Genomic DNA, 27,310 nt, shown 5'->3' with positions numbered 1-27,310 from the left:
GTATCAAAACATAAGCTACTTGTCAGTAACATGGAAGGAAGTTGGATTGAGATGTCACTAACATCTTCTATTTAAAACATGTCTGTAACACATTAACTATCAAGGGCAGAAAAGGCTCTGGAGATGCAAGCCAACTTTCATAGAGTAAATTGCAGAAACCAGGTACTTGGGGTTTGGCCATCAAAGTAAACAATTGAGTTGGTTTCACGATGCTGGGCAGCAGTTTTAGACCTTCAAAGGTCTCAGTAAGGAATGGATCGGGACCATGACATACATATGGGAAAATAAAGCAGCTCAAGAATGATGTAGCTACCACAGTACATCTGATCAATAAAATGATACAAATTGCCAATAGGAGCAATGATTAGTTTTATGGTCAGGCATCAGGAATAACTGTCAGAATTTGACAAAATTTTCATGGAATTTTCTATCCATGATTCTAGGAAGAACTTAATACAGAGCAGCATCACCAATGAAATGAAGCTTGATAACTTCCATAACTACATTCTGGTTCTTAGGACATGCAGAAGTGCTCAAATCCAAGCTGGCTCTGGTTCAGTACACCATGACATCTGTTGCGGACCTGTGGTGGCCTGTAACAAACACAACATCTCCTGGATCTGTACTTGGTTCTAAAGGAGCAAATCCTTAGTACATAATTTACAGTCGAGTGGCTGGAATTCTGGAGATGCTGAACTATCTGATATTTTGATTCAATGATCATCTTCATCGGTTCCAGGGCAGCTCAATGACAGTGCCTCAAGTGATCCATACTAAAACATAAAAATGGGATTGTGTATTAGAGAATCAATCAGAACAAATGGATGACTTATAAGAACTCCAGCAAAGAAGGCCACAAGCGTTTCTAAACACCTATTGAACCTACGAGATTTAAATAAATAATCAAGTAGCTCACCTGGCATCCGCAGAAGAGGCAGTAGTGATGCTTGTCCCGCAGCTTAACTAATATCTCTAGTAAATCCTGCATACATGAAAATCTTAACTGTCACTTCCCGCGGAATAAACTATTTGAAATATCAACACAAATGTATCTTCTCAAGACAAAAACTCGCAGGGAGATGATACAGTCACAACTACAAGGTCCAAACTGCATCGATCTGTTGCTTATATGGTAGATTTATTTTGGTTTCGATCATGATTGAAGATGTACACATTATAAACCAACTAGTAGAAAACAGAAAAGCATAAAGAGCAACTGTAAGTCTAAACTCTATATTATAGCTCTCGAGACACTGAACAAACCTCCAATAACTTAATGATGGACAAATTGGAAACCAAGTCGAATTCCAAATATTAGCTTTTAAACATTAAGTCACAGTTTTCTTAGCTACTAAATTCAGAAACTTACTAAAGCCAAATCAGCATTTCTTCACACTATAGGAGTTAATTATGCACAAACTTGCTAATGCATTTTCTTAAAACAATCAGTTCAAAATAGGCTTTGAAACTGAGTCACCATTGCTTAATGATGAGGCACTAACTCCTTAAAGTGGACATTATCAAGTTTTACTCGATCAATGCTAAAAAGACCAAATTGATAAGTGATACAGCTTGACTGAGACTCAAATTTCAGACAGAAAGTAAATCGGCCAAACCAAAACCTAACTTTCCAAACTGGTTACCAGAATTTTGCTTAACAGTACAACTAACTTTGTAGTCTTAACACTTGAGATTTCGACTGATATATGCACCAAATAGCCGAGAATTCAACATATCCAAATTGATTACTGAACTCTGCCAAAGTTCAGTTTCATGCATAAAAACTAGAACTAATTCCAAATTTAAACCAAACAAACTCATGAAAACATAAATAGCGAAATGTACCTCTTCTGTGATTATTTCTTCTTCTTCTTCTTCCTCTTGTTCATCTTCTCCTTCCTTCTTAATTGGTTCAATGATCTCTTTATTCTCCAGTTGATCGAGAACAGCTGTAGCCTTATGGTAATTATAAACAAGTCTTCTGCTTTTCCACTGCAATTTCTGCCTAGAACCAAATTCAACAATCAAACCCTCAACTTCTTCTTTCTTCTCTCCAGCTCTAAATTCCTCTCTCTTAACTTTCTCCTTGACTGGATCTTCTCTACCAATCCCAGCTCTAGAACGCCTTATCTCAACTCCAACTGGTTCAGCCAGACCTAACCCGCTCTTTCCTAATGATGAACCTGGATTGTAACCCATTTGCTTCAACATTTTGAAACCAATATTTGATTGGGGAATTGCAGATTCCATGTTGGTTAGGGTTTTCTCATCTTCCTCTCGTTGTTTTCTTTCTCTATCTAATTTCCTTTGTTCTTGCCAATTTAGGGTTTTAGATTTTTTATTCGAAGGCTCATGAGTTATGCATTTAGAGGTTAAGTTCTTCTGAGAAAAATATGAAGATAATTAGATGAAACAAATTAAAAGGAAGAGTAACTAAGAGTGATTATGATATCTATACTTACCTTTCTGAGTGGAACTTTGGAAGGATTTTGAGAAGTTTCAGGAGGAAGAAAGATGGAGAGATCGGCCATGTAATCATCCTCATCAGTTATACCTTTGTCCGCCATTAATGAAGCTTCAGAAGGGAAACTCAAAAAAATATGATCAGTGTTAGTTTGGAGACTCCTTGCACCATATTAACTCCCTCGACCTACACTGACTCAATAAGTAATTGGGCCAATAACTGGGTTGTGGATCCGAACCTCTCACCAAATTCGGAAGTTTGAGGCATACCAAATAAATAAGTTTTTGCAATCTGCTTCATCCAAAAGAAACCTGTCTTGAGGCATACCAATTTTTTTTTGAGGCATGCTCGATAAGTACATAATGAAGTCATTGGGTAGTAAAGCCAATAACCTCATACTATATTTGATAATGACAGTAACATCTTTATCATTTATATTTTTTTAATTTTTATTTAAATTTTAAATTTTTTTAAAACAATTATTTTTTTTCTTCTTAAATATTGAATAATATATAATATTTTTATAAATTTAAAATTTTATAAAATTTAAATTTTTTTAAAAGTGTTTTATGTATTTATAAAACCTAAATCTAGGTTCAGCCGATAAGTTATCGGCCGAACTAATTTTTTTTAAAACATACTTAGATTCGGTTGATAACTTATCAGCCGAACTTCACTCTTTAACCGTCGAACCTAAGTTCGGCTGATTCGAGCAAAAAATAGGACAACCGAACTGAGGATTGTTCTTCATAAAGTGAAGCTCGGCTAACATTTTCGTAATTATCAGCCAGACTGTTCATCAACACTTTCAGAATGAAGATCAATGAGTAGTTTGTCTGATAAATTCGTTTCAATTGCAAGCCGAACTTCACTTTGTAATTAGTCGACGATGATGAAAATTGTAGTCGGTTAGCATCAGTTGGAGTAAAGAAGAGAGAAGAGAAGAAAAAAAATTAAGAAAAAATAATAATAAATCTTATCAAAAAATTAAATATTTAAAAAAAAAACATTTTTTTTAATAAAATAAAATAAAATAAATAAGTGAGTAAGTTAATTAATTGATCAAGGATATCTAAATAATTTAACTAGCTTTAGACACCCCTTATCAAACTACACTAGTTAGGGTAAGCATTCAGTATGCCTAAAAAAATTTGGTATGCCTCAAAATAGGTTTCATCCAAAACTTCTCCACATATTCTTGAATCTCGAAATGAAAACTTCACAAAACCCAATTGAGCATTTATAAATTCGGATTGAATAATATTTATGGGCGTTGCTTTCAAGAAAGAAGATTTATCAATGGGCTTCGCATTTGTTCTATATCTTGTAGATCAAGAGGAATTTATATGTGCATCTCTCAGCGAGTCCGAAAAAGAAATGACAACGACTCATGCAGAAGCAAAAGCGTTGCTACCTCTTGGTTAAGAAATAATTTTATATCAGGTATGTCAATTGTCACAGATTGCAAAGTCCTAGATGATTTTATTAACAAGAAACTACGGATATTTCAAGCATTTTGTGAGTTCAACCGAGCAATGCTCTAACAAATTCAAGCTGTGAGTTTTGGAACTACACTTGACAACCAAACTTGACATACTACGTTCGGTGGGTTCAATTGAATAGTACATAGTTTGTATGATAAATGATCTTATTTGGAATTTATGATTTATGACCAGGCTAAGGAGACAATAAGATTACCATTTCACCACCAACCACAAGGAAAAAATTTGCCTTACGTTGTTATTTCTTAAATTTTTAATCTTTTTTTGACAGAAAAAAATAAATTTGATTAAAAGAAAATACAAACATGGTTTAATATTAGCTCATGGCAATAACAACTTTCCGGTTACAAATTATGATACTCAAGGAGATATCATCAAAAAATTGAGTGTGTCTAACCAAATTAAAGAGAATACACTTGACTACAATCACGAGCTGAATCCAATTTCTCCTAGTATATATAGACGATTATTCTTTTCACTCAAGTTTGTCCACCAAATGGAAAAAGGAAGCAACCCCCAAAACTTATATGCTTCATCTTCTTACCTATACCTTTCTTGTTTGGCTATCCCCATAAAGTTTCCTGAGCAAAATTCGCAAAAGTGATATGATTTCAAGTTGTTTTGTAGTAATAGGTTCGTTGAGACTTGTGAAAACAATAGATTTTAGACTTAATTTTAAAGCAAAGAAAATAAAGCAAATAAATGTTGATATGTTATGAAAATTATGGAGAGGCTGGAGCTAGGATTTCACCATCCATCAATACTTATGTTGTTCTAAATTAATTTATATCATGCAATTTAATTTATATCATGCAATTAATTGATTCGATTCTAAAGTGTTGCCAAAATCAGATTCCCAAAATATTAAATGTTAGACGCAAGTAAAACGCATCAAGAGTCTAAAACTAAGCATGCATCATCAAGAGAAAACACATTTGATTAATAAGAATCATTTAATTTATTTTTTATCAATGCAATTAATCATATAAAAATATTGCATAAATTTTTAAAATAAATATTACCACATAATTCTTGAAATAATGGCTTCCTCCATCGCCCCAAGGATTGGGTTTAGCTCATCATTAGGAAAACACGCTCAAAATTCATTTTTTTATTGCTAAAAGGTGGTGTACAAATGATGAAATGGGAGAAACAATGATAAAACCGGGTTTGTAACAGTTATATGTGTTACAAACTGAAAAGAACGATAGAACAGAATTGTCGCTGATTCTGTAGCTCTCGACCCACGCCTGTGTGTCGTTTCCACTGTTGAAAAACGACTGTCTTGGACGGTCTGTTCTTCGCGTTCTTCAGATGAGCAGCATCAGAAAAGTATTTCTGGTGGTTCTGATTATCTCCCCTGTCTTCTCCAAAACTCTCCCAAACTCTCAGTAAACCTTCTATGATATCACAACACCTATTTATAACCCAGCAACAACAAAATCTCACGTAATAACTTCATACAATTCTCCATTATTCTTTACGGCCAGTTTAGGAAATAATTCAGATTTTTGATCTCTACACGCGTTCTGAAGCTTCCAAATTGCCATATTTAACTCCTTCACACTCCAAATAGTTGTTAGGGTCTTCCAAACACGTGCAAAATCCTCTGCTGCTCGCGCAAATCCTGTGATAACCTCTTCCGAGAATAAACTCCCTTGTTTTCTTCTCGCGAGTTATCTAGCCAAATTTAGCCAATTAAATCACTCATGATAGTTTTGTTGGGACATATCACAACTACCCAACAAATTTCAGCCCTTTAATCTACCTAGAACTCCTTCAAACTTCAATCGAAAATTACACAGTTCTGTTCTTCATTTTCCCGCTAAAATGAAATTCAAAAGAAGAAGATGGGTGTTAAGGATGAATTTGGGTGCCGAGGATGAATTTGGGCTACGCATAACCTTGGGTGCCCCTTAGCCAAATCGGGGGTCCGTATAGCAAATGTCCTTCGGGGGTCCAAATAGCACTTTTTGAACAACTTTTTCCACACAAGTGTAGTTCTCCAAAAACACCTACACAAACATAAAAATACCATAATAAGTACAAAATAAAGCACTAGCAATAGAGACACTGAGGACAATTCAGACACAAAAATGTGTCTATCAAATACTTCCAAACTTATTATTTGCTAGTCCTCGAGCAAATTTAATATAAAATGACTACACTTAGCACGTGCAGCAAGCCGTTAAACCGCTAGGTGGCCCTAGCGGCGGAGTGTTGTCTCTGGAGGGTTTACCAGAGGTGTACCCACAAAACCTTTACTCCAGACCCTAGCTATCGTCGCAGAACCTTGGAAGGCACTAAAGAATCTCCTTGTTGGCATACAAACATTGACTATAGGAGGAAGTACCCTGATGCGAAATTCCAGTTGTTGTACACGAGTTTGCACTCATCATACTATAATTCATATATAAGTGACAAAGCTCTACTCAGATAGTTTCTAGACATCATAACCGGAGTCAACCAATCACATGGAAAGATTAAGAAGATGGATAAAGAGAAAAATAGATGGTTAAAGTGAACGGTGTTTCCCATATCTTTCTGAAGGCCTCTGCCAAGATGAACCTATCCTAATGGACTGAGATACCGGTCTGACTAATATCAACACAACTGGCATATATAAGGGGACCAGTGGTCGATAAACCTAACTCTAGGTCAACACAACTGGCATATACAAGGGCACCAATGGTCGACTTTATTGAATTTATTCTGGTTGGTCTGATGGTCTGGTCTCAATTATTTTCTTTTTTTTTTTAACTTTTTTTAATTTTTTTTTTTTGTATCTCAATCACCCTAGCAAAGGTAACAACTTGAATCGTGTGCCCCACCAAGTCACTTAAAAAATAAAAACAGAAGGATTAGGATTCAACGAGATATGGCGAAACTACCATGTTTTTTTTTTAAATTCTAACACCTGAGCTATGTGCTTTTATGAATAGACTCTTTAGATGTTTCCATCTAATCAGATTGGTTCCTCAACTCCTACAACCAAGATGTTCCCGTCCACTTAGATTGGTTAGTGCCAACCTTAATAAGCATAAATTTATAGGCTTTGGAGTTTATTTATTGCAACTAAAAGCTAACAAAAAGTTTCTTCCCCACCCCCAAACTTAAATCTAACATTGTCCTCAATGTTTCTAATTAAAGAGCAATACTAAAAAGTAAGGTAACATGAGGAATCAGTAAAGAGAGAAGTCGGAAAGATAGTACCTGGGTGAAGAAAGAAATCAAAAACTAATATTCAACATACAATCGCCTCGATGGTCAATCAAGGGTAAACAGGGTCCTCCAAAGGGACCTCCTCAACATCACCTGTAGGAAAGGGCTCTAAAATGGTTTCAATCTCTGACCGTTAACCTTCGAAGAACTACTACCATCTGGTGTCTCGATCTCAACAGCTCCATGTGGAAAGACAGTGCGAACAATAAAAGGACCCGTCCACCGAGAGCGTAACTTCCCAGGGAAAAGATACAAGCGGGTATCATACAGAAGAAATTTTTGACCTGGAGAAAATGACTTTCTTAAAATATTCTTATCATGCACAAGTTTCATTTTTTCTTATACTCCTTCGCACTATCGTAAGCATCTATACGAATCGCTTCCAACTCATTGAGCTGGAGTTTCCTATGGGCTCCTGCCTTGTCAAGTGAAAAAATTATCTTCTTAACAACCCAATAAGCTCTATATTCTAACTCAATAGGTAAATGACATGCCTTTCCATACACAAGCCTATAAGGCGACATTCCAATGGGGGTCTTAAACGCAGTACGGTAAGCCCATAAGGCATCAGTAATCCTAGACGACCAGTCTTTCCGATTAGGATTAACTGTTTTCTTTAATATACTTTTTATCTCCCTATTGGAAACCTCTACTTGACCACTAGTCTGTGGATGATACGGGGTAGCTACCTTGTGTGTAATACCATATTTCTTCATCAAAAGCCTAAAAGGTCCATTACAAAAGTGCGACTCTCCATCACTAATTATAGCTCGCGGTGTACCAAAACGTGTAAGTATATTATCTTTCAAGAACTCAATCAAAACCCTATGGTCATTGGTTTACACGCAACCGCCTCAATCCACTTAGATACATAGTCTACAGCGACAAGGATGTAAAGGTTACCAAAAAATTAGGAAACGGACCCATAAAAATACCCCACACATCAAAGACCTCAACAACTAAAATAGGGTTCAAGGGCATCATGTTCCTACGGGAAATGGTTCCTAATTTCTGGCAACGCTCACAAGTAACACAATACTATGAGTCTTTAAACAACGAAGGCCAAGAATCCACACTGCAATATCTTAGCAGCAGTCTTCTTAGCACTAAAGTGACCCCCACAAGCATGATCATGACAAAAGGAAATAATACTGGACTGGTCACTCTCAGGTATACATCTCCTAATAATCTGGTCTGGACAATACTTAAACAAATAAGGATCATCCCAAAAAGTGCTTCACCTCGGCTAAAAACCTAGAACGATCTTGTTTACCCCAATGTTGGGGCATTCGACCAGTAACAAGATAATTCACTATATTCGCATACCAAGGTGCTTGGGTAACAAAGAACAGTTGTTCATCAGGAAAACTATCCCTAAGGAGGAATCATTAAGGGTATCCACAACAAGCCTAGACAAGTGGTCTGCTACTACATTTTCTGCACCTTTTTTTTCTAATGTCTAAGGAAAATTCCTGCAACAATAGGATCCATCTAATCAATCTAGGTTTAGTATCCTTCTTGGAAAAAGATACTTCAAAGCAGCATGATCAGTAAAGACCTTAGAACCTAAGAGAGGATCTAAACTTGTCTAAGGCAAACACAATAGCTAATAGTTCCTTCTCCGTAGTGGTATAGTTCAACTGGGCATCATTCAGAGTTTTGCTAGCATAGTAAATCACATGAAGTAACTTATTTTCTCGCTGACCTAGCACAACACCTATAGCATAGTCTGAAGCATCACACATGATCTCAAAGGGTAAGTTCCAGTTGGGTTCCTGGACTATGGGGGAGGTAGTGATTAAATTCTTAAGCTTCTCAAAAGCCTCTAAACAAGCATCATCAAAGACAAACTTAACGTCTTTTGCAAGCAAATTGCAAAGAGGTCTAGAAATCAAGCTAAAATCCTTAATGAATCGACGATAAAAACCTGCATGCCCTAAGAATGACCTAATATCTCTTACGGTTTTTGGGACCTGTAAAGTTTTAATAAGGTAAACTTTGGCTCTATCTACCTCTATACCCTTCGAATATACGATATGCCCCAGAACAATTCCTGAACGAACCATGAAGTGACATTTCTCCCAATTAAGCACTAAATTCTTTTCCTTACACCTAGTCAAAGCTAATGATAAATTACGCAAGCACTCATCGAAAGACGAACCAAATACTGAAAAATCATCCATAAAGACCTCTAAGAACCGTTCTACCATGTCAGAAAATATGCTCAACATACAACGATGAAAGGTCGCAAGGGCATTACATAGCCCGAAAGGCATGCGTCTATACGCAAAGGTATCAAAGGGACAGGTAAAAGTGGTTTTATCTTGGTCTTCTGTGGCTATGACAATCTGATTATAACCGCAGTATCCATCTAAAAAGCAATAATGGCTACGTCCATCTAATCTCTCTAGCATTTGGTCGATGAAGGGAAGGGGAAAGTGGTCCTTCCTAGTGACCTTGTTCGATTTCCTATAATCAATACAGACACGCAAACCCGTGGTCACCTGGGTTGGGATTAACTCATTGTTATTATTCTGGACTACAGTAATGCCGGATTTCTTGGGAACAACCTGAACGGGGCTGACCCACTTACTGTCTGAAATGGTGTAGATAATGCCTGCATCTAACAGCTGAAGAACCTCGGTTCGAACTTCTTCTTTCATATTAGGATTCAGTCGACGTTGCATATCCCTAGAAGGTTTGGTGTCACTCTCTAAATATATATGATGCATACAATCAGTATGACTTATACCCTTAATGTCTGCTATGGTCCACCCTAAAGCTTCCTTGTTATTTTGAAGGACGGTCACTAGCCTACTTTCCCGATCACTATCCAAGTCGATGCTATAATCACAGGTAAAGTTTCAGATGGGCCTAAAAACACCAATTTCAGGGAATCTGGTAATGGTTTAAGGTCCAACTTAGGAGGCTTTTCTAACGAAGGAACTAGGGTAGATTTAGAAACGGGTAGAGGTTCGAACTTAGGTTTACAGCCACTACTAGTGTCTATCAAAGGGGTTGAATATAACAAAGCATTCACCTCATTAATCACATCGTCATCATCAAAATCAATCCCAAAGTGGGCTAAGCATTTCTCTAATGGATCTTCTAACAAAGTGTTTGGTAATGACTCCTCGACTAATGTTCCTATCATGTTCACCTCTTCTATGCTCGAGTCATCAAGTTCAGAGGGTAGCTTACTAATATTAAAAATGTTCAGCTCAATAGTCATGTTACCAAAATACAAATTCATAATACCATTTCGACAGTTAATGATCGCATTGGATGTAGCTAAAAACAGGCGACCTAAAATCACCGGTATTTGGTTCTCTGAGTCAGGGACAGGTTGGGTATCTAAGATAACAAAATCCACTGGATAAATAAACTTGTAGACCTCAATAAGAACGTCCTCGATCACACCACGAGGAATTTTAACGGACCTATCAGCTAACTGAAGTGTCATCTGGGTAGGTTTCATCTCACCAAGTCCTAGCTTAAGGTTCACATGGTATGGCAGTAAGTTCACACTGGCTCCTAAGTCAAGCAAAGCTTTCTCGACACGGTATTCACCTATTGTGAAAGAAATAGTAGGGGACCCTGGGTCTTTATACTTAGGAGTAGTGGTATTATGAATAATAGAACTCACATGACTAGCTAGGAAGGCTTTCTTCTGGACACTAAGTTTTCGCTTTCGCGTATACATATCCTTAAGAAACTTGGCATAAGCGGGAATCTTCTTAATCGCATCTAACAATGGGAGATTTATAGTAACCTGCTTAAAAATCTCCAATATATCATTAAAGTTGGACTCCCTCTTAGTTGGAACTAGCAGCTGGGGGAACGGGGCTCTGGGAACAAAGCCGGGCACAACAGGACCCTCATTGGTCTCTTTGGAGACTCTATCAGTCTCCTCATTCTCTGGCTAAAAAAGGTGAACTACAATATGTTCACTATCAGGCATGGCAACCTTATTGTCAACTTTTTTTCCACTCCTAAGGGTTGTAACAGAATTCACATGATTGTACGATTTATATCCTTTAGGGTTAGGATCAGTTTGACTAAGGAACCTTCCATCTTCTCTTTCACTAAGAAACTTATCTATTTGGCCTACTTGAAGTTCTAAGTTAGCAAGAGACTGGGAATTATTCTTAAAATTCTGCCTGGTTTCTTCTTGAAAACCATAGTGGTTCTTTGATAACATCTCATGGTTCTTTGCTAACATAGTAAGGGTTTCTTCTAAGGTGGAGATCTTTTTCTCATTCTGAAACTGGGTTGACCTAAGAGTTCTTAACATAACCAAAACCTGGGGAAGGCTGAGAATTACTAGATTGTCCTTGATTCTGACCCTTAGACCAATAAAAGTTAGGATGGTTTCTCCAACCAGGGTTTTAAGTCTCTGAGTATGGGTCAAACTTCTGACGGTTCTCAAACCTAGCATTGTTATAGACAACGTGGGCTTGCTCTTCACTAACCTGACCTTCCCAAAACGAGTTATTGGGTTCTACTCCACAACTAGAAACTTGAGAGGCTCTAAACCTGTCATCGGGTTCAACAAGAAACCTATGTTTAAGATGATTCAATTCCAAAGCTTCTAACCTTCTAGACAAAGCAGCAAACTTAGCATCAGACCCGAAGCTTGTATCTACCACATTGGTGATACTTCTATTGACCAAGAGTCTTTTGGGGGGTTCAACACAAGACTCCCACTGTTGGGATTTTTCAGCGACAGCTCCTAAGAAGGTAAAAGCATCATCAACACTTTTACTAGTGAACTCACCAGCGCACATAGACTCAACCATGGCTTTGATTGAATAGTCTAAACCATCATAAATAATCTCTACGAGTTTCATCTTACCAAATCCATGGTGAAGACATTGGGATAGGAGATCATTGAATCTCTCTAAAAACCTATAAAGAGACTCTCCCTCTTGTTGCACACTAGCACTAATTTTCTGCCTAACAGACGCAGTTTTATGCTTAGGGTAGAATTTCATATAGAAAGCAGCAATAAGTTCCTGCCATGTTTCAATGGATTCAGATGGTAGGTTGTTCAGCCAGGTCTTGGATTTATCTCTCAAGAAAAAGGGAAACATCTTAAGTTTCAAGATTTCATCAGTAAGGTCTTTTATTCTAATTGTCCCACAAATTTCCTCAAAGTACCTAATATGAAAATAAGGGTTCTCATCATCTTTCCCTAAGAATATATCATCTGAAGAATACTAGGTTTTATCTCGAAATTAGCCGTAGTGGCTGGCAATTTAATGCACGAGGCTCGAGTAGACCTAGTTTGGAACATGTAATCTTTCAAAGTTGCCATCGCTGGCACAACTGAAGTACTAGGGGTATTTTCCTCACAAAGAGACACATTCTCAAAACTGAAGTTTTCAAAAACATGGCTCTCAAAAGAAGAGTCTTCAAGCTCCCCGCTTCCACAAGAAGAACTACTAGGTTTTTCACTAATCAAGCGACCTAGATTATCTCTTTTCGAAGCCCGTTTTCTAATGACCTCGGGCATACATTAGAAAAACAAATAAAATAATCCTAAAGGAAGGGAGGTTCTAAGCAAACACAAAGCAGGCTGACTCCACCAAAGCAAACCTAAATATTTCTAGCAAACAAAAAGCATGATGGCTCCACTTAGATTGTTTCTAGACCAGCTTCTAATCCTTCGAAAGGGAATTCGTTACAATTTAAGCAAACCCCTCTGGAATCAATCCGAGTTAAAGTAAGTTGAATCAAGACGAGGGAAACTCAGTGGAGATTTGATACCCAAGGCCTCACCGGCGTTACAAGGCGGCGTATTCAACTCACAGAAACCATCATGAACTTTGAAGCATGCTTAAAAGAGTAACCAATATTTTTCGAATGACTTTCTTATTAAGCTCGTTACCCTATAGGTCTCGTTCTAGTCAAATTTTAGGCTTAGGTTCGCGTTTGGTTTCGTTTTCCTAAGGCGGGCAAGAAGGAAACGGTGATTAAATCTGAAACCTTATCTTGTATGGCCAGTCCTTGCCCTTTACTAGGAAATTAAAGCAGCCGTTTTCAAATCCTCAGCATATATGCAAACGAAGGAATACAATAACTCGCTGACAGGGGATTCGCGAGTATTTCGACAAACTTACCTCCCGTACCAGACGGGGGATGAACCGCTGAAGTTGACTCGGGCCACGACTCCTATGTCATGTACGAACCCGAGGGTCCGAGGCGATATCGTAATCGCCGTCCTTCTCTGCAAACAATTTGTATCTAAACTTCCCTTCCGTAGGGTTAAAAAAATAAAGTCCCAAAGTCCACAGTCCAAAGTCCAAAAATAAAGTGCAAAAGAAAAAAAATAAAATAATCTAAAAGAAATTCTAAAAAAAAAATTGTCTCTCTCTCTCTCTTTTTTTAATTAATTTTTATTCTCCTTTTATTTCACTCCTTTCGCTTTGCTTTTACTCAAATCTTTAAGTATTCACCAAAAGCTTTGGCAAATTTTTCTTTCGCTCCAAATTCCAAAATCTGTAAGGAAAAGACAAAAACCCAAAAACGTAAAGATGAACAAATAAAATAAAAATGAAAAACAAATAAAAACCTAAAAAAAAAAATCTAAAAACTCTAGCCTAAAGACAAGTCCGCGTCGGCGGCGCCAAAGATTGATGTGATTTCAAGTTGTTTTGTAGTAATAGGTTCGTTGAGACTTGTGAAAGCAATAGATTTTAGAATTAATTTTAAAGCAAAGAAAGTAAATAAATGTTGATATGTTGTGAAATTATGGAGAGGCTGGAGCTAGGATTTCACCATTCATCAATACTTATGTGGTTCTAAATTAATTTATATCATGCAGTTTAAACAATTGATTCAATTCTAAAGTATTGCCAAAATCAGATTCCCAAAATATCAAATGTTAGACGCAAGTATAACGCATCAAGAGTCTAAAACTAAGCATGCATCATCAAGAGAAAACACATTTGATTAATAAGAATCATTTAATTTATTTTTTATCAATGCAATTAATCATATAAAAATATTGCATAAATTTTTAAAATAAATATTACCACATAATTCTTGAAAGAATGGCTTCCTCCGTCGACCCAAGGATTGGGTTTAGCTCATCATTAGGAAAACACGCTCAAAATTCATTTTTTTTTATTGCTCAAAGGTGGTGTACAAATGATGAAATGGGAGAAACAATGATAAAACCGGGTTTGTAACAGTTATATGTGTTACAAACTGAAAAGAACGATAGAACAGTACTGTCGCTGATTCTGTAGCTCTCGACCCACGCCTGTGTGTCGTTTCCACTGTTGAAAAACGACTGTCTTGGACGGTCTGTTCTTCGCGTTCTTCAGATGAGCAGCATCAGAAAAGTATTTCTGGTGGTACTGATTATCGCCTCTGTCTTCTCCAAAACTCTCCCAAACTCTCAGTAAACCTTCTATGATATCCCAACACCCATTTATAACCCAGCAACAACAAAATCTCACGTAATAACTTCATATAATTCTCCATTATTCTTTACGGCCAGTTTAGGAAATGATTCATATTTTTGATCTCTACACGCGTTTCGAAGCTTCTAAATTGCCATATTTAACTCCTTCACACTCCAAATAGTTGTTAGGGTCTTCCAAACACGTGCAAACTCCTCTGCTGCTCGCGCAAATCCTGTGATAACCTCTTCCGAGAATAAACTCCCCTGTTTTCTTCTCGCGAGTTATCAAGCCAAATTTAGCCGATTAAATCACTCATGATAGTTTTGTTGGGACATATCACAACTACCCAACAAATTTCGGCCCTTTAATCTACTCAGAACTCCTTCAAACTTCAATCGAAAATTACACAGTTCTGTTCTTCATTTCCCACCAAAATGAAATTCAAAAGAAGAAGATGGGTGTTAAGGATGAATTTGGGTGCTGAGAATGAATTTGGGCTACGCATAACCTTGGGTGCCCCTTAGCCAAATCTGGGGTCCGTATAGCAAATGTCCTCCGGGTCCAAATAACACTTTTTGAACAACTTTTTCCACACAAGTGTAGTTCTCCAAAAACACCTACACAAACATAAAAATACCATAATAAGTACAAAATCAAGCACTAGCAATAGAGACACTGAGGACAATTCAAACATAAAAATCTATCTATCAAAAAGCCCAATCAACTCCGATGCTCCTGATTTTTGGAGTGGATTGCGCTTTTACAGATTAGTCTGATGATTATATTAAAAGCACGGTTATAACAGCACATATTTGATCACACGTTCTCAAACAAGAGTTCAAAATGTAACAACGAACGCATGAGTTGAATAAAACACCCAATCTCTGTGGGTGTGATAGTATAATTGTAAGTTGGATTTATAATTACATTGAAATTATTACTTAGAGGACAACTCGGGCACATAATTCAATGATTAATTCCTTCCAAGCCATCGACATTCCAATTTTCTTGAAAACATTTCCCCTATATAGCATATATATCCGATAAAAACTGAACTCCGAGATAATGTGAACTTTCTGGGACCTGTTATTCATTCTCGCAATTAATTCGATGCCAACCGTTGGATTGGAATCCTCTGGCTTGGACTTCGACGTGGCGTCATTTCATTGGAAGTAATGCACATTTGAGTATTACAGCAGTTATAGTGGAAAGCACTTGGAACAACTAACCGTTTCGGGCAATGGAGCGCAGACAATTACTAATTCTGTTACACTACCACTCACCTTTGTAAACTCTTCCTTCTCTCAACTCTCCATCTCTCTCTCTCTTTCTTAACCCTACTCTCTGAACCAACATTGCATCTCACCGTCTCCGTCTCTCTCTCTTTCTCTCCCTCTCCCAACTCTCGAGGTGAAACCCTAGATTGTAAGTTTCTTTAGTTGAAGAAGTTTCTCGTGTACGCCATGGTTTCTTGAAGAACTTCAAGTCTGGTTCAATTAGAAAACTCAGGTACGAATTTACAAGAAATCTTTTATGTAATTTTGGGTGTTTTTGATTCGTTTTTATTTTTATTGGTTGCATTTTCTCTGAATTCTCAGTTACTGCTTTAAAGATTCTTAGTTAATTACCACTTCAATTTTGTGTGTAATTCTAGGTCTCCGTTTGATTCTTCAAGTATTTGTAATTAATGGATTGCACTCTTGTTTTCTTGTTTGTTCTTGCAGTTTCTTGAGTTACTTACCCTGTCATTCTGAATGTTGAAGATGGCTAAACACTATTTGTGGGTTTTACTTGCTACAATTCTCTTCTCGACAGTTCTGATACTTCAAGCTTCTGCATTAACTGATCCATCTGACGGTAATTGATACTTTCATCTCCTATTTTCGTTTTATACTCTTCGATCTTTCATGCCTTTTTCAAATGTTTCTTTGTGATAATTTTTTTTTGGAGGGGAAGATTCCTTTTCTTGTATGATGTCAAAAAACAAGGTTCATGTAGCAATTTTTGGTTCATTAGTTTTCTTGGTGAAATTTGTGAGAAACATACAGTTTATATGCTTATAGTTGCTTAGAATTCATAGTGGAAGATTGGTTTGGTGTCTACCAAAAACTGGCCCTATAATTTTGTTGAAGAAACTCACTGTTTTAAACTGCTGTTACAATTTTCAGTCACCATTCTCCAAGATCTGTATAAATCACTGAACCAACCACCACAGTTGGATGGATGGAAACTGAATGGAGGGGATCCCTGTGAGGAGTCATGGAAAGGGATCTCATGCTCTGGATCCTCCGTTATGTTCATGTAATGCTAACAATTTTTTCATTTTAATTGTATGCCCTTTCGTAGCTTTTGTAATCTTTTTTTTGTTTGAAGCTAACATTTTCCTGGCTCTTTCATTTTAATTGTATGCCCCTGTAGCTTTTGGTATCTTTTTGGTTGAAAATAACATTTTCCTGGCTACTGTCAAGCAGTGAAATAAATGGGCTAGAGCTAAATGGGAGTCTAGGAGGAAATCTCTTCAGCCTCTTTAATTTGAAGCAGCTGTGAGTAGTTTTCATAGAATATAAAATGAAAGCTGTCTTTGAGTTGTATTAACCTCCATGTAAGCTTACATACTTCTTTTATCTGGGTTTTTTCCTACAGGGATGTTAGCTTCAATCACATAGAGGGAGAAATTCCTTCATCTTTACCTCCAAATGCCACACATATGTAAGACTTTTTACCTCTCATTTCTTGAATATCCAGCTTTTCTTCATAGTTGACTCATCCGTTTACTAAAATCGCAGAGACTTGTCGTTCAACAATTTCAATCAGACTATTCCTTTCTCCCTGACGTCAATGAAATATCTGTGGCATTTGTAAGTTGTTGACCTATTATTGCTTCAACATTTAAGTTTACCCATATGACAGTCCTAATTGCTGTTTCTGTGTGCAGGAATCTATCTCACAATTCCTTATCGGGGCCAGTAGGCAATGTGTTTATGGGTCTTCCGAATCTAAAAGAAATGTACAGTCTCTTAACCTTGTTATTTTGGTGCTTATATGAAACTGAACAAAAGACCTGTGTGCGTGGTCCTAAATTTGTAGTGTTCTTTATACAACAACATATTTGAGCTTAGTGATATACCCTTGACCTAAATTTTCACTGTGCTGTAATTACAGGGATCTATCATATAACAACTTCACTGGAGATCTCCCAAGCTCCTTTGGAAGTTTGAAGAATCTTACTGGATTGTAAGTAGCAAATAATCAAACTTAATTTAATTCACTTTTTTCTGATTGTCTTCATTTTCCACTCTTATAAGAGAGTTGTTGTATGCTTGCAGATTCCTACAGAATAACCAATTCACAGGATCAGTAGTCTTTCTAGCTTATCTCCCACTCACTGATCTGTACGTGACAATCACAGTTGCTGTTACTTAATCTTTTACCTCTTCTTAAGCATTTTCTTTTCTCATAGCAATTTTAATTTAAATTTTTTATCTGTTGAATTTCAGGGACATTCGAAATAATCACTTCAGTGGTGTTATTCCTAAGCAATTTGAAAAAATACCAAATTTATGGTAAGATTTACGAATTTTAAATTCTATCTCTTTTTGTATGTCTTTTAGCACTCTACTAAACAACATAGCATAGCTATATACAAACTTAGTATGTACTCGGTGCCCTTTATTTTTACCAGGATTAGCGAAAATGCATTCCAAATAGGAGCTGACTACCCTCCATGGAGCTTCCCAACTGACACTATCCCAACTGATCAGAATGTCGGGAACTTCCCAAAAGCTCAGTCAAATGCCACTGAGAACTATCCTGCTCCCAGAGAAGGTAAACAGAAGCAAAAAAATTTGACTCCTGCAGCAATAGCATTTACAGTCGGTGGAGTAGCTCTAGTGGCAACCTTTGCAGCATCCCTCCTGGCAATCCAAATCAAAAGATCTCATCTTTGCAAGCTTGAAAACGGAGAACAACCATAACGGATATCATACCCCAGTCAGTACAGCCACGATAATAGGCGAGGTCTTACTTTCAGCTTTTATTCTTATGCATTTTTAATATTTTATACTTTCCTTGTCTACAACCCATGCATAATATAAATGTGTACAACTAGAAGTATATATATACACGAATAGAATGACGTGCACCATTCCTTAGAAAATCTTCAGTGTGTTTGACCTTGTCTCTGGATTTTCTAAGTTCATTATTCTTGCCTTGCTTGTAGTTAATCGTTTTTAGCTAGTCTTGTGATGGCTTGTACTATGCAACAAATCAAAAATATTAAATTTAGTGGTAATAGAATCCAATGACTGTTGCTAGGCATAATGGAGGATCGAGGAAACTCACCCTCACCCTGACCAGCAGGGAAATTAGTTCACTTCACTGAGTTACCTTCAGCATTCCACTTCATCTATACTCACTTAGTCTCTTCTTTATGCAATTCTATCCAGAATCTTCCTTCGCTGAATCAGAAGAGCACCCAAGCTTGATGATGGTTGCATCTCCTCATGTTCCCTATCTAAGGCGTGCGGCATCTGTTCATTTTAACCAGACAGAAGATTTTAACAGAAGAAGACAAAGCAGAAATCAACCAGTTGCTAAAACGTACACTTTGTCAGAGCTACAGTTGGCTACAAACAGCTTCTGCAAAGATAATCTTCTAGGAGAGGGCTCAGTTGGTTCTGTCTACAAGGCCCAGTTCACTGATGGCGAGGTAAATTTTACAGATTTATAATATTTTAGGATAAGGTGATACTCACAGGTTCTTATGTGTTTACACAAATGATGAGACATCATTGCTGGTTTTCCACAGATTTTTGCTGCAAGGGTTGTTGATACAGTAGCATTATCTCTTCACGAGGAGGAACATTTCTTCAATATTATTCAGAATGTTGCCCGTCTTAGACACCCAAATATTGTAACGCTCACTGGCTATTGTATTGAAAACGGGCAACATATTCTTGTTTATGAGTATGTCAAAAATTAGTCACTTGAGAATGAGCTTCACTACAATGACCAACATCGGCTTCCATGGCATGTTCGCTTGAATATTGCACTTGGTATTGCCTGGCCCTGGAGTAAGTATTCCCTTCAGCTTGTTTGTTTCGATAAAGTAGTCTTTCCTCAAGTATTATGTTGTAGGTTTTGATGGTTTTTCCTTTGATGTGCTGGAACCAGTTACTTACACTCTACAAGTTCCCCTCCTGTTGCTCACAACAACTTGAAGGCTGCAAATGTCTTTCTTGATAATGAATTCATGCCTCGTCTATGTGACTCTGGTCTGGCTGTTTTAAAGCCCTTTACTGGCAATAATACTAAGCTTAAGGCAAGTACCTAATTTTAAGAAAATCCAAGTTTTCATACTTCTATTATTATGATAGATATGGCATTGATCAGGAATGTGTTTGCATCAAATATAGGCCTCTGAACTGGCAATTAGTTACTTGGGCTATAGTACTCCAGACAACGGTCCAGGGAGGGTGGATAACCCGAAGGGTGACATCTTTGCCTTTGGGGTGATTCTTTTGGAACTTCTGACTGGAAGGAAACCTTTTGACAGGTGAAGACCAAGAACTTACTCCTTTCTTTTCTTCCTCTTTACATTTCCTTCTCACCTTCTGTGGCATGACTTAGGGTGTTTTGCTGTGTTTGTTATGATGTAGTACAAGAACAAAAAGGGAACAGTATCTGGTGAGATGGGCATCGTGTCGTATGCACAAGAAGATTTGGTAGAGATGGTTGATTCCAGAATTGTCTGTGACTTGTCTTCTAAGGTTCTCTCTCAGTTTGCTGATATAGTCACTCTTTGTATTCAGGTACAGTTTATCAAATCTCGCAGATTTTTATACATAAACGTTAACATGAACATGATCTATAAGAGGAACTTCGTTGTGCTTTTTGTACATTCTAGAAGATACAAAACATCGTGAGAGAGTTGTCTTCTTCTATTTTTACTCTGGGAGGAATTCGATTTGCTGAGAAAAATGACCCTGACCCTCCCAATTTATGATTCCATTGAGCTCCTCCTCATGTCAATAGTCTTTGCTGTCTGTATTCTTTCTTGCTTGAATCAGTACTGACTACTGAACAGAATGGATGTCTTCTGTATGTGTGGCAACTTAACATTGCAGCCAGAAGCAGGGTTCAGCGTGACAATGTCAGAGATTGTACAGAGTTTAGGTTGTCTGAATGAAAATATTCTCGGGAATATTTTCTTACTTTTTTTTTTAACTTCCGAGCCTTGATTTGATCCAAACGCACTCCTTACACGCTCCAAAATATGTTTACAAGGCTGTATACCCGTGCAGGGCTGATATCTTCACGCCACATCCACCAGAAAAACCGTGTTTTGTTCACTCCTCTGTTTTCTTCCACACGAGATTGTAGCCAATTTTAACCGAAAATATCAATCATACCATGTCTGTTACGCTCCATAAAGTCATCCCCATGAATAACAGCCATTGAATCTCTTCCTAAGATGTCTAGAAATCGAATCAAAATTATGTTCTTCACTGCCAATATTTCCCGCCAAAACACGTTTTCAAACTGAAGAAGAAGGGGTGTCCCCCTATCCTGAACTTGGGTGTGAATAGCAGGTGTCCAACTGAGGTACCCCTTAACCAATAGTGAGAGTACGAATAACAATTGTCCTCCGGGGTGCTATGAGCAACTTTTCGAGCCGAATTTTTCAACAATATTTATTTCCAAAAAAAACTTACAAACACACAAAACACCATAATAAGTACGAAATCGAGTACTAACAATACGAAACATTGAGGACAAATTAGACACATAAATGCGTCTATCAAATACCCCCAAACTTATTATTTGCTAGTCCTCAAGCAAATCTAATCTAGAAAACAAAAATGACTACACTTAGCACGTGCAACAAGCCGTTAAACCACTAGGTGGCCCTAGTGGCGGAGTGTTGTCTCCGGAGGGTTCACCAGAGGTGTACCCACAAAACCTTTACTCCAGACCCTAGATATCTACGCAGAACCTTGGAAGGCACTAAAGAATCTCATTGGTTGGCATACTCTCATTGACTACAGGAGGAAGTACCCTGTTGCGAAATTCCAGTTGATGTACACGAGTTTGCACTCAGCATACTAAAATTCATATATAAGTGACAGAGCTCTACTCAGATAGTTTCTGTACATCATAACCGGAGTCAACCAATCACATGGAAAGATTAAGAAGATGGATAAAGAGATGGTTAAAAGTGAACGGTGTTTCCCATATCTGTCTGAAGGCCTATCCCAAGGTGAACCTATCCTAATGGACTGAGATACCGGTCTGACTAATATCAACACAACTGGCATATATAAGGGGACCAGTGGTCGATAAACCTAACTCTAGGTCAACACAACTGGCATATACAAGGGCACCAGTGGTCGACTTTATTGAATTTATTCCGGTTGGTCTAATGGTCTGGTCTCTTTTTTTTTGTGTGTATCTCAATCACTCTATTCCACCCTAGCAAAGGTAACAACTTGAATCGTGTGCCCCACCAAATCACTTAAAAAAATAAAGATATAAGGATTAGGATTCAACAAGATATGGCGAAACTACCATGTTTTTTTTAATTCTAACACCTGAGCTCTGTGCTTTTATGAATAGACTCTTTAGATGTTTCCATCTAATCATATTGGTTCCTCAACTCCTACAACCAAGATGTTCCCATCCACTTAGATTGGTTAGTGCCAACCTTAATAAGAATAAATTTCTAGGCTCTGGAGTTTATTTATTGCAACTAGGGCTGCACATACCCGACCCAACCCGCCGACCCAACCCGCACCCGACCAAAAATACCCGCACCCGACCCAACCCGCCGAGGCATGGGTCGACTATGGGTGAGGCACGCCAGAACCCACCTATTTTGGGTCGGTTGCGGGTAGAAACTTCCGTCACCCGAACCGACCCACCCACCCGTCCAAAACTAACGTAGGATCCTGACCCTTAGATCTAACCTAGGATGGATTATCAGAGCCGTTGAATTTATGTATAAAAGACCTAACTTAACCTAACCTAATCGCAATCTCCTTCTCTTCTCTTCTGCGGCCTCTCCCTCTTCTGAGTCTTCTCTCCTTCTCAGACAGACTCATCTCCATCCAAGTCTCCAACTCCATTCTTTTTTCTTCTCTCAGTCTCAGATTCTCTTTGTGGATCATCGGCATCACCAGAAGCAAACCAATAACGGAAGGTAAGATTAGGAACTCAGTAATTTTCAATTTAGGGTTTATCTGTTTAGGGTGTTGTTTTTTAATTTCAGTTTGGAATGAATTGGTATGATGTTACTATGTTAGAACTCAGTAATGAAGAGTTTAATCAGTAGATTCAAAGGATTCTTGAATGTTTATGTGTTTAGGGTTTGTCAAGATTGAAGAACTGAATCTGAATCTAATACCCTTTATTTTATTCTTGAATGTTTATGTGTCAAGATTGAAGAACAGAACCCAGCTATCTTCTTTTACCCAGGTTTGTTCCTCTTTATCATTTTTCAGAATTTGTTTTCTTTGTTTTGCATAGGCATGCATCCATTTTATTTGCTTCCAAAACCCCAAATTCACAAAATATCTTTCCGTTTTAAGCAATTTGAGGAAATTTCAGGGTTTAGATTTATAGGTTGATCATTTACTCTGTTTTCTAAAAATGTGTTTTTCATTTTTTTGACAAGTAGGACTTACTTGAGGAAATGAAACCAAACCACTGAGATAAATTATTTCAAATTTACTGTCAAGTGTCAACTGATGAAGTTTGAATTTCTTTGTTTCAGTTGGTAAATAAATCATTCTTTACCTCTCAAACTGCATCCACATTACAGTCATTGCCAGAATCTTCTCCTACTTACAGGTAATTTCACTATTAATTTTACCTTTGATGATCAATTTACCACTTCCTCTTTGATAATAGGTGAAAACATTTTTACTGTTTTGATTATTTAGGTTCCTTTTATATGTCCTTTCCATTTTATGGTTTGTTCACTTTGTTGTTTATCTGAATCTAATGTTTTTTTTTATTCCATGGTAGGGTTTGTCAAGATTGAAGAACTGAATCTGAATCTAATACCCTTTATTTTATTTTTCCATGTTAGGGTTTGTCAAGATTGAAGAACTGAAGTTCAGTTCATTGGAGCTTGAAGAAGAACTGGTCAGAGACTCAGAGTTGGTTTAAGAAGAACTAAGAAGGTATATCCAACTATGAAATTGTTTTGATTATTTAGGTTCCTTTTATATGTCCTTTCCATTTTATGGTTTGTTCACTTTGTTGTTTATCTGAATCTAATGTTTTTTTTTATTCCATGGTAGGGTTTGTCAAGATTGAAGAACTGAAGTTCAGTTCATTAGAGTTTGAAGAAGAACTAATCAGAGTTGGTTTAGGAAAACTAAGAAGGTATATCCAACTGTTTTGCTTATTTTGGTTCCTTTTATATTGTTTAGGTGAAGTTTGATAGAATCTCATTGAGCATGATAAAAATGGTCCTAGCGGTGAATCGCAAAAGCTACTTGTAGCTCATTCTCTCTTTGTTGAGAGGATGTTTCTGTCGTTAACATAAGGCCTTCGGCAACCCTACCGCTAGGACTCAGTTGAAGCTACATGTTAGAATTAAATTGGTGTACTTCAATAAATTTTGTATAATCTCTTAACTTAGAAGTTTTTATAAGTTGTATGGTCTGAACTTAAGAATTTTTGTATTGTGTATCTATGCTGTAAGGTGTCGGTGGGGTAGTGACTTATGTAACAAATTCAACTAATCAGAGTTGGTTTAGGAAAACTAAGAAGGTATATCCAACTGTTTTGCTTATTTTGGTTCCTTTTATATTGTTTAGGTGAAGTTTGATAGAATCTCATTGAGCATGATAAAAATGGTCCTAGCGGTGAATCGCAAAAGCTACTTGTAGCTCATTCTCTCTTTGTTGAGAGGATGTTTCTGTCGTTAACATAAGGCCTTCGGCAACCCTACCGCTAGGACTCAGTTGAAGCTACATGTTAGAATTACCTAGTTTATATGGACTGATTTGATTACCTAGCAAGTTCTAATTGATTTTTTAAATCAATCTCAGTTCTTTAGTACAACCTAGTTAATTTATTTGGTATTTGAACTAAGTCACGAGTATTTTGTTCAATTCAGTATGGTGTTAGTACTTTCAATTGTTTCTTTTGTGCAGGTTACCATGGTTGAAATCTCAGAAGATGATTCTGCTTCTAATCTTCCAATTATACATGGAGTGGCATCACAAATGGGACCTCCCCCTCCACGTCCACCGCGTTCTGGACAAGTGCATGGACCATCAGCAGGGACAGGGAGTACCGCTGGCTCATCTACACCAGCTTCTGAACCTTCACATGCTTGTGGCGCAGGTGAAACATTAGATAATAATCCTAATGCTGGTGTGAAGAGATCAAAGGTATGGGATCACTATGATATTTATGAAAATGGTGAGAGAGCGAAATGTAAATATTGCAAAAAGGCTAATTACAAGATTGGTAAGAAAAATTTGGATGGTAAGAAACATGGGACTTCTAATCTCCAACATCATTTGGATAAGTGTCAGAAGTATAAGAATGAAATGAATGAGGCTAGAGCTGACGGACAACAAACACTTGAATTCCAGCCTTGCAAGCTTGGAGAGGAACCACAGTTGGTTGGGGTGTCTTTTTCTCAAGATGCGTGCAGGAGAGCGCTGATTAGATTTATCGTTACCGATGAAATGGCTTTTAGAATTGTTGAAGGTGAAGGTTTTATAGCTTTTTGTAAGTATCTTGAGCCTCGATTTAAGCTTCCAAGTCGTATGACAATATACCGTGATGTGTGCAAGCTGTTTTTGACAGAGAAGGCTAATCTGAAAAGTTATTTCAAAGCAAACAAGATAAGAGTGTGCCTTACTACTGACACTTGGACGTCATCGCAGAATTACAATTATATGGTAGTGACTGCGCATTTCATTGATCATCATTGGAAACTACATAAAAGAATTATCTGTTTTTGCTTGATTGATAGCCATGAAGGTACAAATATTGGAGAGGCTTTGGCGAAATGTTTGCTAGACTGGGGACTTGAAAAGGTTTTCACTGTGACGCTTGATAATGCGTCTGCAAATAAAGTTGCTGTTGACTATTTGAGGAAGAGAGTTCAGAGTTGGGGTTCTGCATTACTCGGAGCTAAACATTTACATGTTCGATGTGCGGCTCACGTACTTGCACTTGTTGTGAAGGACGGTATGAAGAAGTATCATACATCACTTGAGTAATGTGGAGGACATTGGGAGATCTGAGGTAGAAAGGTACTTGGCTGAACCGATCTACACACCCACAAATGAAAATGCTACTTTTGATATATATTACAATGGTGGAAGGTAAATGCTGCGAGGTTTGACATTTTGCCACTTATGGCTAAAGATATATTTGCTATTCCCGTTTCTTCCGTTGCTTCAGAATCAGCATTTAGTACCGGAAAAAGAATTTTGGATCCTTTTCGAAGCTCCTTAAAGCCCAAGACACTTGAGGCCTTAATTTTGTTACAAAATTGGTTACGAACACCAATAGACATGGATTCATCTACCCTTGGAGTCGAGGAGGAGGAGATTGATATTGCTGAGTCTGGTATGTCTAAATTTTCCTTGGCTCTATTGTTGTTCATGACACTGTGAGTTTTACTGCAGCATGTTTATTACATGAAAGTACATGGTTTATTAAACATAATGCATGCTATGTGAATAGATTAACTGCCCTGTTATGTTAACTGCCCTGTTATGTTAGTAATCTATAACAAAAATCTTTTGAAATCCGAAGATCACTCATAGTTATCTCTATATCAACATGTCAGAGGCATTGTCACAATGTCGTGTACCTCATATCAATTGGATTTCTTAAATTCAGTTATCTGTTTGATGTTTGTTATACTGTTTTCTATGGTTTGAGAATCTTGAAATTTGGCTTTTCAAATTTTGCTTTGATCTGTATATTGTCTGTTATCTTGATGTTCTTAGTATTAGGATATTTTATATGTTCTTATAGTTGAATTTGGATGTTGAGATTATGATGAAGCTGAGTTATTCAGTTTAATTGTTCATTTGAATCATTTCGCTTGCAGAGCTATTCAGTTTCAGTGACCTTGCTTCTTCTTCTATCGTCATAGACTCATAGACAAGGTAATGACGCCAAGGCCCAAGGGTCATTGTCAGTAGCTTGATATTTCTGAGTTCATCTTTGTTACTGTAACTAATTTACAGACTTCGTTTTATTTCAGGCTTTCAGCCATTCGGAGGTAAAACATCCACAAACTTGCAGGCTTGCAGCGACTCGCGGTTGGTTGCTTTATATGATATTAGGCTTTAGTATAGTACGCAATACTCAATAGTAATGCACTCTTTTATCTTTTGAGCTTTGAACAATTGAACTCTGTTCCTTTTTATTGTTAGCTTTATCAACTTTGTTATACACTTATACTGTTATACAGTTATACACTTATACTCAATAACTCTGTTCCTTGTTAATGTAATGTATACTAATGTCATTTTATTTTATGGTGGGTAACCCACCACCCACCCGACCAAACCCGCCGTCACAATGGGTCGGGTGACAACCGACCCATTGTGTTGTTGGGTCGGTTGCGGGTGACAACTTCTGTTACCCGCCATCAGTGGGTCGGGTGGTGGGTGAGGCCAAAACCGACCCAAACCGACCCATGTGCAGCCCTAATTGCAACTAAAAGC

The 27,310-nt window shown here is 37.4% G+C and overlaps 1 protein-coding gene and 1 pseudogene across 2 annotated transcripts; one reads left to right on the top strand and one right to left on the bottom strand.

Moving 5' to 3' along the window:
- Positions 1–246: 246 nt before the first annotated feature.
- LOC113320834 (G patch domain-containing protein 11-like) lies at positions 247–2,992 on the bottom strand. Of its 2 annotated transcripts, none has more exons than XM_026568727.1 (4): positions 2,463–2,992; positions 1,846–2,379; positions 917–982; positions 247–773 (listed from the first exon to the last, which is right to left on the bottom strand). In XM_026568727.1, the coding sequence occupies exons 1-4, from the start codon at positions 2,565–2,567 to the stop codon at positions 714–716; spliced, it is 765 nt and encodes a 254-aa protein (XP_026424512.1). In that variant the 5' UTR covers positions 2,568–2,992; the 3' UTR covers positions 247–713. The 2 variants fall into 2 exon arrangements, with proteins under 2 accessions (XP_026424512.1, XP_026424511.1); XM_026568726.1 differs by having other exon boundaries at positions 1,846–2,382; positions 2,463–2,974.
- Positions 2,993–15,189: 12,197 nt separating this feature from the next.
- LOC113324392 lies at positions 15,190–27,021 on the top strand (annotated as a pseudogene).
- The last annotated feature ends 289 nt before the right edge of the window (positions 27,022–27,310 follow it).

This window comes from Papaver somniferum, chromosome 11 (genome assembly GCF_003573695.1).
Source record: "Papaver somniferum cultivar HN1 chromosome 11, ASM357369v1, whole genome shotgun sequence".
NCBI lineage: Eukaryota > Viridiplantae > Streptophyta > Magnoliopsida > Ranunculales > Papaveraceae > Papaver > Papaver somniferum.
Note: the sequence above shows the minus strand (reverse complement) of the source record. Positions and strands in the feature narration are given on the sequence as shown.